The sequence below is a fragment of the Anastrepha ludens genome, chromosome 3, assembly GCF_028408465.1.
Source record: "Anastrepha ludens isolate Willacy chromosome 3, idAnaLude1.1, whole genome shotgun sequence".
Taxonomy (NCBI): Eukaryota; Metazoa; Arthropoda; class Insecta; order Diptera; family Tephritidae; genus Anastrepha; species Anastrepha ludens.
Genome location: NC_071499.1, coordinates 66,557,201 through 66,568,564, shown reverse-complemented (window position 1 = coordinate 66,568,564; position 11,364 = coordinate 66,557,201). Strand labels below are relative to the sequence as shown.

Genomic DNA, 11,364 nt, shown 5'->3' with positions numbered 1-11,364 from the left:
TGCAATTTAATATTATAATTTTTATCGTTATTTCAAAAACACGTATACTTTAGAAAATATATTTATACTACAATAAGTTGTTCAATAAGTTTTGCTGTTCGATAAGGGAGGGTTTTTTTAATTATGTTTATTTGTAAAAATTTCGTACATAAATTGGCTTAATCTAAATAAACAAGATTAATAAATTTAAAAAAAAATTTAAGATACAATGTCCCAAGTTGAGCTCTCAGCATTTGTCTCTAACATGTGTTATACACTTTTGTGATAATAATTATTACTAAGAAAATTTGCACATTAATCATTAATAAACACAAACGTACATTATTTTAGGAGTATAATAAAAAATTGAAAAAAAAAACATTATACAAATAACAAATTTATGGGGTATAAGATAAAAATTAGCGATACAAATTAAAAAAAAACCTAATATTAAATACATATATTATTCCTTTTGCTACCAAAATGTTTGGCATTTAATGTCTTCTAAAGCTTTATGATCTTTGAAAGGTATACTTATATCGAATCTAAATTCATTTCTGTCAGGTTTAAAGGATTTTATAGATTTATCTGTAGCTCTGCGGTATCTGTGGTATAATATCGCTAGAGCCTCATCATTTTGCCCCAATTTGTTTTTGTCAAGATAGATAAAGGCCTCAGGGGGAATAAATCCTAGTTTTTTATGTACTCTTCGTTGGTGTAGATTGGCCCATTTATAATATTGTTCATATTGCAGTTCAGGCATCTTTGTATGTGCTTCCTTGTGAGGTTAATCATGTAATTATCGATTCTGTCGACTTTGTTTATTTTATAGAGGGGGCTATTAGAAAAGTATTTTGTGTAATCACTTTGTGGAGTTCTGTATAGTGAGATGCATGCTCTGAGGCATTTGCGTTCAAAAATTCAAATTTTTTCCATGTAGGATGGAGATATGTTGAACCATATGGGAACGCGGTATGTAATTATAGGTCGTATTAAACATTGGTACATGATTATCTTGACTCTAAAATATATGTGCCGTGAAGAGAATAATTGTTTATATAGAAAGTATGCTTTTGTGGCCCGCTCCAACTGTTGATTTACGTGATGATTGAAGTATAAAAACTCGACAATAGAAGGTGTTGCTACTAGTCCATTTTTTTTTTTTTTTTTTTTTTTTGTTATGTTGATACACTCTTCATATGAACGTATGTTTCACTTCAATCTATCAATTCATTCTTTGCTTACAAGCCATTTAGTATCGACGTGTCAGTATTTTCTATAACGAAAAGAATCATGTATTTTGCAGTGATTGAATTTTTATTTTTGGAAGGTTTAAAAGCAAAGGAGATTTATGAACGAATATTGAAATTGTATGAGGACTTTTCGCGGCTGTGCTTTCCTTTTCTACCACGATATATTTGCTTATAATGTCTAAGTGCGTGGACCGAATTTAAAAATTATAACACACAAATGTAGTCACTATATCAGCCTTTTGATTTATATTACTTTTTATAAATTAAAATTAAGAATTAATAGCAATATTTAACGTTAAAAATGCAGCTTTTTTGCATAAGCTTAAAAAAAATGCCCTATTACAGACGCTTATTTCACATAAATACAAACACAGAAAAGTAACAAAATCACTTATAAACATTCTTTATTACATTAAGATTCGATTTAAAGCTATTTTTACTAAATAATAGTCCAAATTCTATTAAAATTCTATTATTACAAATGTTCTTCTAACCGTTTGTAATACCGTGCAGAATAAATTTGAGGAGCGAACTGTCAAACGAACGATGAGAGAGAGAAGAACAAGGCGAAATAAGAAAAACCCAGCAACCACAAGCGAACAATTCTTTTATTATTTATAGGGGCGCTTTTTTAGTTTCAAATATACATAATATTACAAAAACAAATATTTTTACACAAACTGAAAATTTGGAATAAAAATCGCCCGATTTTTAGTCCAAATTTTCGCCTGCGGTGCTTTTTTGATTTCAAACATACATATAATATATATTACAAAAACAAATATTTTTACAAAAACTGAAAATTTGGAATAAAAATCGCGCGATTTTTAGTCCAAATTTTCGCCTGCGGCGCTTTTTTGTTTTCAAATATACATATATATGTATTACAAAAACAAATATTTTTACAAACACTGAAAATTTGGAATAAAAATCCAAATTTTCGCCTGCGGCGCTTTTTTAATTTCAAATATACATGTTTATAACAAAAACAAATATTTTTACAAAAAAAAAAATATATAAATAGTGAAATAATGCAAAATCGGACAATTTTTGACCTAAATTTTCGCCATCGGCACTCATAACTTTTACGATAAAACAACGTTTTCATAAGTGCTATGAAATATAAAACCTAAGTTAAATGCTTTCTGGGTTGACGACTGCTGTATACTCTTCTCTTCAACTGTATTTCAGTACAAACTGCAAATGCGGTCGGAAAAAACCTAATTTTTAAACTTCTCCTGGGGGTTCTATAGGGACACTAGGAGGTTGGGACTTTCACAGTTATAATGGTGTGACCTTGCTCTTTCTAATGGGCGGGGTGGGTGGTGCCACGCCTCCTCCCCCTCCGCCCCCCATTCAAATATATCGTGGTAGTAAAGGAAAGTTTTGCCCTTTTCGCTATCAATTAGTACAGTAGAAAGATGGGTTGCTGAATGTGAACGTGGTCGTATAAGCCTTGAAGACGATCCACGTCAAGGACGTCCAAAAACAGCAACAACACCAGAAACAGTAGAAAAAATACAAAATATCGTATTACAAATTACGTACTAAATTAGCTAATGGCACTTGATGATAATTCTGAAAACAAATCAGCAGAACCTGCACGACTACGAAAATCTTGGTAGACATCTTGTTATTAATTGGTTCCTATATACTGGAGCTGCTTAACAGTTACTGCATTGCCATACACAGGAAGCTAGTGAGTTCATATCGGGTGTTTTTTAGCGGCAAGAGTACTATCAATATCGATAACTATGCTTTTTCAGCTGAGAATGGCAAATTGTGTTGACATTTCTCTGCAGTAAAGTTTGGCAAGTCATCATGGATCGTTTAACGCCAGAACAACACTTCCAAATTGTGGATATCTACTTTGAAAATGAACTTCGCGAAGTATTGAAGAATACGGGGAAATGTCGATTCGTCCTCGTACTCAACTTTTGGCCTTTGCCCTTTGACTACATCGAAAATTTTACGTAAGGGTCTTGGCTTGCGTGCCTATAAAATACAGCCCGTGCAAAAACAGAACCGTTTGCGTCGCATTTTTGCTTATTGGGCTCATTTAGATTTATTATTCAATTTTATTGAAAAAATTAGTCAAAAACTGATCGTAGGGACCACGTAACTCGTAGCCGTGGCGGATATCATATTAAAAAAACAAATGCTATAAAATTATCTACCAGATTATAATAAAAAAAAAATCCATTCCAGCAATATTTCTGTTTTCTATTATCATTTTAAGCTCTTAAAAAACACTCGATACCTAATGTAGCGTAAGATTTTTCCCATGTTGTTATTGTTGTTGTTGAAGTGGTTGAGTATTTCCACTGAAATAATCCTAATTAGCGACCAGCGCCGTTTTACTATCACTATCCGCGTGTGATGATGTCTTGTATTTTTTTTTGTTTTTACTTCTAATTCAGATCCATTTTGTGAGATCCAAGTATAGCAGCAAATTCTTTATCTCGAGGTCTGAGATATCTCATTAAATTGCAGTAAGAAGGCTTACCGAAAAAGCGAAGTCATTCCCTAGCTAGCCCTGGACATTCACATAAGTAGTGGAAAAGACTTTCCTTCGCCCCTTCCGCTTGACAGGCTCTGCAAATGGGATTGAAGGGGAGGTTGAGTCTGGCGCTGCATGATCCCCTACCTTCCAATGACCTGTAAGGGTTGCAGTAATGCGTGAAATGAAATGAAATAATTTTTCTCATAGTTATATTCCCTAGTGATTCAGGTTAATTTCTATTTGAACATAACTGTAAAGGCTATTCTGTAGAATCCGCTGGCATACTATTTTTAAAGATATAGAGGAGTTTTTTATGCATAAATTGTATGTTTTATTTATTTTCTCAACAAAAAAGTGTCCATTCATTTCATCGTAAAGCAAAAAAAAATATCAAACTAATGAGAGCTCTATGTAAATGAAAAATTTCTTCCCTTCCGTGTCGTAGTATCGTAGATTTCATCGCGTTTGAAAATTCCCGTACAACCGTATTAGCTGATTGCTCGCTCACCACACAGTGTTACCAAACAGTATATTTCGAAATCATTTGCAAAATGAACTTGGAAAAATTTTAATTTTTGTTAAAATAACTTTAAAACAATGTTGAATAATGTTAATTATAGATAATGAACTATTTGGATTTGGTGCTTTTTGATATTGGTTTATTAAACAATGAAAAATTATAACTCATAACGCGTGTGTGATGTGTGAAAAAGTGTGTAATAATACCTTCACATATTAGTAGATGATCTACTTTTTCGCGCTTAACTCAAAATCCGTAATTAAAAAGCGCGACTTCCCATACAAAATTTCTCTCCCAAAATCTGAGATCATAAAATAATCCCATATAATAACGATACTTCTTGACATACAGCCCTGTGTTTTCTGTGTTATCGATAATTATTATTATGAATGTAAGGAGAATCATCAAAATAAAAACTAAATGAAGTGGATGCCGGCAAAGAAAACAGGTCTGTAAACATAATTCTAATAAATTTTTTGTTAAATATTATTAATTATGGAATCATTTTACAGAAAAAAGCGTGTGTTCGTAAACCTTTTGTCCTCTTATTACTTATTACAAATTGTAATATAGAAGTTCCCATGCGTATTAAAAAATAAATAATTGGCGCGTACACTTCTGTTAGGTGTTTGGCCGAGCTCCTCCTCCTATTTGTGGTGTGCGTCTCAATATTGTTCCACAAATGGAGGGACCTACAGTTTCAAGCCGACTCCGAACAGCAGATATTTTTATGAGGAGCTTTTTCATGGCAGAAATACACTTGGAGGTTTGCCATTGCCTGCCGAGGGGCGACCGCTATTAGAAAAATGTTTTTATTAATTTTGCTTTCACCGAGATTCGAACCAACGCCCTCTCTGTGAATTCCGAATGGTAATCACGCACCAACCCATTCGGCTACGGCGGCAGCGTATTGCTGCCATAATTTTTTGCAAACATCAGTGAACGTCGCATACGGATTTCCCCCAATTAGCAGCCAATTGCGCAATTAAATTAGCTATTCGTTAATAATAATTAAAGAAAGCAAAAGCACCGAAATATTCCACCAAAATAATTTCTATGAAGAAAAACCTCTTAAAGCAGTATTGACAGCTGATTTTCAATTTTGCAGGTAATCTGCCATATGTGAACGGGTAGATTAATTTGGTGGATTTATAGGTGATTAATGCATATGGGAACGTATTATAAGCAAAAATATCAATGGCAACATTGTGTAGATACAACCAAACACATGCACACACAAACCGAAGTATTGTGTAAATATGTAACAAAAAGTATGCAGTTGTTCTCTACGGGATGAGTTTTGCGCAATTTTGTGCTCTCTAGGGGCTGCGGTAAGGGATTACGATACGTCGGTCACTGTGCGCGCACTTCATCATGTTTTTATTTTGGCATCTCGTTTGCTATTGCTGGCAGTCGATTCGCAAATACTAAGTTCTAGACACCAGCATAAGCAATATTAGCAACCATAAAATGCAGTTGGTCATGAACTAAAATCAGCACATTGTTTAAAGTTAGTAGTGCAGGCCGGCAGCAGATTTATGAGAGCTGAGATTTCGAGGCGTTTTAGGATCGAAGCGGCACATTTACTAAAGTAGCGTTAAAAGGACCGTGGTCATCGTCAATAGCTTCGAAAATATAAAAAAAATAAAAATTTCCGTTTTCTAAGAAATGCTCGTTTATTACTTAGCCCTTGGAAATATTCGATTCGGCATCGGCGGAAGTTCGGTTCGTGGTTGTAAAACTTTAAAAAGTGAGTGAAGAAATGTGATGGATAAATTAATTCTTGTATGGGGCGCTTAAAAAAACAATTGCTTATCGACTTCAAGATTTAAAACTCACTTGATAATTATCGATTGGGATCGACTTTGACATCCCTATTTAAGAACACATTGAAATGCTTCCAATTGCTAAATTTTGCACCAAGTTACTTATATTTCATACAGATGAGACTTCAATTCACAAATGAACTGAAAACTGCGTTTGACATGAGTTCGACTCAACATCACTCCTGTTTCCAAGGCCGGACCACATATAAACTGTTTTCAATTTAAAATGAAATAATATAAAACTAATCCGTTTGGGCAAAAATATAGAATATAAAAAACAAATGGATATGCACCAAAACTTTGTTGAGAGTAGCGGACCACAATCTCGATTATATGTGTTTAATCAGATTTTTGAGGCAGAAAGGAACGAAAACTTTGGGCGATATCTGGAACTTTTTCAAAAAATTTATGAGACTAGCCAACAAAACAGTTTTTTAGAATTCTGGACTACAAACGGAGATAGTATTGTTTCTGAAGAATATTGGCGGGCGCATGAAGGTGGAAAAAAATCTCTCGATTCCAGCGAGGTAAATATAAACTTGTTTGTCAATATTTTTAATTAATTGAGATTCTAATTTCAGTCCGACCCAATAATTTGCGATAATTCCGAAAACGCAGATTATAACTCTGCAGAAAATAATATATTTTGGCAGCAGTACTACGAAAAGATATATGTTGAGCAATATCAGGTGTTTGCCTTAATTTTTTATGAATATTATAAACACTTGCACAAATCTTTGGAGGCAGAAGATATTGAAAGTGAGAAATATGCAGTAAATGATAAAAATCAAGTTATTAGCGAAAGCATTGTTGGCGAATTTCAACAACTCCAACTACTTGGATTGCCTACCTCTTTTGGTAAAAACCAAAGGAATAACAAAACGAATACAAAAAGGGAAACAAAACAGCATAATATTTGCAGCGGATTTTTTTCGGACGAGGAGGACGATATTGGAATCATGGATACGATAGACAACCCTGAATTGCAAGTAAATAATCAAATAGACTTGAGTGATATAGAGGATGCAGAGGATAAGACATCTATTTATGCCATTAAAAAGAAAACTATAGAAAAGAAAAAGAAGAACCGCAAGCTTCGAAATGTGCCTGAGTTCCTTCTTGAAAACAAGGGTATGTTAAAATACTGGCGGAAACGATTCTCACTATTTTCACGGTATGATGACGGCATACGTTTAGACTGTGAAAGCTGGTTCTCAGTAACACCGGAAAAAATTGCTATTCACATGGCTGACCGCTTAGCTTGTGATTTAATCATAGATGCCTTCTGTGGTTGCGGCGGTAATGCCATACAATTTGCACGCACCTGCAAACGTGTTGTGGCAATCGATATCGACCCAATAAAAATAAGCATGGCAAAACATAATGCAACGATTTATGGTGTAGCTGATAAAATTGACTTCATAGTTGGAGATTTTCTTCAAATAGGTCAGTATGGCCAGTTTCAAAGCGATGTAATTTTCTTAAGCCCACCCTGGGGAGGACCAAAGTATAAGCGAAAGACAGATTATGATATTGAAAATTATTTGCAGCCTGCAGGAGCGACAAAATTGATGGAAATCGCTAAAACATTTAGTGAAAATGTTGTTCTATATTTACCACGAAATGCTCACATTAAGCAGGTTGTAAAATTAGCGGGCGAAGGCAATCGATGTGAAGTGGAGCATAATTATTTAGATTCACGACTTGTGGCAATTACTGCGATATATGGAGAGAATATATTAAAGTCGAAAGATTTGTAACATAAGAACAAAATCGGATTATTTTTAGAATAGAATATGATGTATCAAAATAGTTTTACTACAAACAAGTAGTTTGTTTCTATGCATTAATAAAAAATTAGTACGTATGTATACGGCGGCCAACCGCAACTTAAACCAAAAGATAATAATAAAAACAATTTATGTACGTAAGCAGTAATTAAATCCACTTTGAAATCTAGGGAATGCGCGTGGAGAACACCCTATGTCTAGATTTTTTGAGTATTCTATTTTTCTTATTTCCTAATTTTCAACGTAAACAAACTATCAGCTATTTCGAATAATTGTCGCTTCGAGACACCAGCTGGTAAGGCTTTTGTATTACGATCACACCAAAGAAATCTACTTTCCAATGTTTAAATTTTGTAGCTGTTTCCTACTCATAATGAAACTAAGCAAAGCACGGCATTGATGCTAACCGTGTAGAAACTCAAGTCCTTGCCAACAGCTAATACCAAACCAATTTTTTTTCCATGTCTCTTAGCAGCTATTTTAGAAAAGCAATGCTGCGCACATCATTTATTGCCTCTTTCGCACTACTCATTATTTATCAAAGGTTGAAATGAAGTTACCCTTCTATAGAGTCCGTGATCCTTGTGTTGTTAGCTAAGGAAACTCGTTGCCTTGACGAAGAATTTTCGTTATTTTCTTTAGTAGTGATGACGCTACAGTACCGAGTAAACCATTACGCCAAAAATGTAGGCAGTGATCCCAAAAGAGCTCAATTTCTTAATATATATCGTCCCCTATATGTCAGAAGCATGCATGTGCAAATTCTCCAATTTTGAGTTAATGGGTTGACTTGAATAACCTTTGAATGTTCTAAGTTACACCTAGAATACTATGTGTACAAGGACACCACAAATAACCTTTTATTTCTGATTTTAGACGAGCAATAAACTCTCAAACTCGATATTTTCATTCTTACACATCCATGTTTTTGGCATAAGGGGCCGCTTTTCACTCGCATCGAAACTGCAGCTGTTCTCGAACGCAGCATGTTTGTTGAATTGAAATTAATAAAGAACTTTTTATATATACATATATATATATATATATTCCCAAATACAAATTTTAAAATTATGATGTATACATTTATATTTACAAAAATAATAAATTTTTTATGTACAAAAGAATGGGCTATAATAATTAAATATCATAATTATATTATTTATCAAAGCACTTTTCACTCATTAAAAACCGAATATGAATTCTTATGCTGATGAAGACTATAACTAATTATCAGCAACGGATTGTTGTAAGAATATAAAACAGTCCCTAAGAATTGTCTGGGAATCCTGCTGAAGTGAAAACCCTTGGCTGTATAAAATCCGAATCGTTTCTATAGCATAGACTGTCATGGTTTGCAACTCGTCACCTCACTTCTTTGTCAAACCATCACTCTTGCTTCCATAGCATCGCCGTTTAAAGTCACTAAGTAAACAATTTTGTAAACTATTCTGATCAATATTAACCGACTGTGTGGTGTTGCTGTAAATATTTATTAGATTTTTATTCACTTTCACAACTATATATTTATGTTTACCTGGTTTTGTTAAGTACTGCACATCCATTATCTAAAGAAATTTGCAAGGAATACAATGTGGCTAAATTAAGTAAACTGTCATGTTCATAGATTTCGATATCAGGCAACCGGATATGTATTTGCCTTGGGTCCTGTAAAAAGCGCGCGAGGCGTTCATTTACACTTGTTTTAATGCTAAAACCCGGTCTCTCATCTTTTATGCGACGGCAACCGGCACGTATTTCTCTTATTTCACTTAACTGAGATGGTGGCGAAGATAGAAATGGATTCGAAGTCTCACCCGACATTTCGCTTTCTATTTGCTTAAATGGAATGATCGTGGCTTCGCAGATATTCCGCCCTAAATCAAATCCTTTATTTACAATTGTGATGGGTTCTGACGGGCGATAACGTAGTTCCAGGTTATCATTGGAAATGTTTGGTGACCAGTCCTCACTGCCGAGCATGATAGTATCATCCTCCCCCATTCCAGAGGCAAGGCTACCTTCATCCGATTTAATAAGGGGATTATTACACTTCTTGGTAAGTTTTCGTTTAGAATCGTTTTTAGCATCAGCAGGGCCGCTAACACCTTCATTGCCTGGCCAATCTGTAAGTTCGTCATCACCTTCGCGATCGGTATCGTTTGTGGTTTGTGCATCTTCAGAATCAGATGAACTTAACGAACTCGAACTTGAAAAATCGTTAAAGCTTTCGCAATCCATCGTATGCTGATCAACGGCAAACTGCAATTGTTGGAGTTGATTACGACGACAATTGCTGCGCTTCTTTCGTAGACTTTTATATTCTTGTTGTTTTGCTTGTATTAATTCAAATACTGTAGCTGGAATATTTGTTTCCGTTAACGTTGAATTTGATGCGGACGACTTACATTCAGTATCAGTCTTTTGCGATTGGGCTATTTTTTCAATTTTCGAGAGAAGTCCTTTGTTCAAAGGCAACAATTTGTCACTATTAGGCTTTGATGTAGAGGAATAGCTGCGAGGACGAATTCTATTATCCTCCATATAGGCAAAACGTGGCATGCTTGTTGAGTGAGATTTTGTTGAGGGGTCATATTCTTGATAACGATCACGATTTGATCGCTTACGTTTACCACAAAAAAATAAGTTGCTGCGGGTATTAGGATCGGGCTTAAGAACTCTCTTTCTCATAGCGCCACACCCTCCCATACTAGCCGTTACAGTTGATGACAGGTTAGTGCATGTATCCTGGCTTTGAATAGAGCTGGCAGTGCCCAAGTCGCACTCCATTGACATACGCTTAAACTTTCGCTTCCTTCTTGCACTGGGTTTAAAGAATCTGGAGGTTTTTTTGTGTGATTAAAGGTTAATCAGTTATTAATTAGGACTTACCTTGCAGGACTGAAGGTTTCATTTAATGAATCTGACTCGAGCGTTCCCAGCCTAAGTGATGTCTTCAAGGGTGATTTACTTGGAAGGTGTATTTCCTTATCATCGGAATCGCTCATAGTTTTCAAATCAACATTCTTTATGTCTAAGCCATCAATATTTGTTGTTTTGCGTACATCACTTGGACTACTAGAAGAGTCCTCTTTTTCTGTTGGCTGCGGGGCACAAGCTTGAATAGAAAAATAAAAATTGAAAACTTTGATATTGACTCCAATTATGTTCCGTGTTCTACAAATATGAATAAATATTCGTAACTTTTAAAAATATATATTTTTACGGGTGTAGCTCTATCAAATTTTCCACTTACGCAAATTCCCTGTTGAACGAGTCCTGCGTCGTTGACCCCACCTACTTACGCGTGCACGATCTAATAACGATGTTTCCTCCATAAGAGCAACCGTTAAGTCATGCGAGAACTGATCCATTTTTTTTTTTCAAAAAACTCTCAGCTTGTATTTTTTATGTTAATACACTTTATTTAACTCAAAACAAATTCGTAACTAGGCTAAATAGCTGGAATGGGCAAATTTTGAGTACATGTAAGAAT

At 34.7% G+C, this 11,364-nt stretch overlaps 2 protein-coding genes across 2 annotated transcripts; one reads left to right on the top strand and one right to left on the bottom strand.

The window, feature by feature from the left end:
- The first annotated feature begins 6,117 nt into the window (after positions 1-6,117).
- LOC128858139 (trimethylguanosine synthase) lies at positions 6,118-8,901 on the top strand. The gene is made up of 2 exons (XM_054094145.1): positions 6,118-6,608; positions 6,663-8,901. The coding sequence occupies exons 1-2, from the start codon at positions 6,363-6,365 to the stop codon at positions 7,839-7,841; spliced, it is 1,425 nt and encodes a 474-aa protein (XP_053950120.1). The 5' UTR covers positions 6,118-6,362; the 3' UTR covers positions 7,842-8,901.
- Positions 8,902-8,931: 30 nt separating this feature from the next.
- Positions 8,932-11,364, bottom strand: LOC128858138 (uncharacterized). Its single transcript, XM_054094144.1, has 4 exons — positions 11,125-11,364; positions 10,761-10,986; positions 9,406-10,707; positions 8,932-9,350 (listed from the first exon to the last, which is right to left on the bottom strand). Exons 1-4 carry the CDS (start codon positions 11,240-11,242, stop codon positions 9,239-9,241), a joined length of 1,758 nt encoding a protein of 585 aa, XP_053950119.1. The 5' UTR covers positions 11,243-11,364; the 3' UTR covers positions 8,932-9,238.

Bases quoted from the DNA above. Each gene is read 5' to 3' on its own strand.
- LOC128858138 (XM_054094144.1), bottom strand. From the start codon at position 11,242: ATGGATCAGTTCTCGCATGACTTAACGGTTGCTCTTATGGAGGAAACA. The intron at 10,987-11,124 runs GTAAGTGGAAAA...TTTCTATTCAAG, and splicing joins TCGTTCAACAGGGAATTTGC to CTTGTGCCCCGCAGCCAACA. The intron at 9,351-9,405 runs GTAAACATAAAT...AAATATTTACAG, and splicing joins GCAGTACTTAACAAAACCAG to CAACACCACACAGTCGGTTA.
- LOC128858139 (XM_054094145.1), top strand. From the start codon at position 6,363: ATGGATATGCACCAAAACTTTGTTGAGAGTAGCGGACCACAATCTCGA. The intron at 6,609-6,662 runs GTAAATATAAAC...TTCTAATTTCAG, and splicing joins AATCTCTCGATTCCAGCGAG to TCCGACCCAATAATTTGCGA.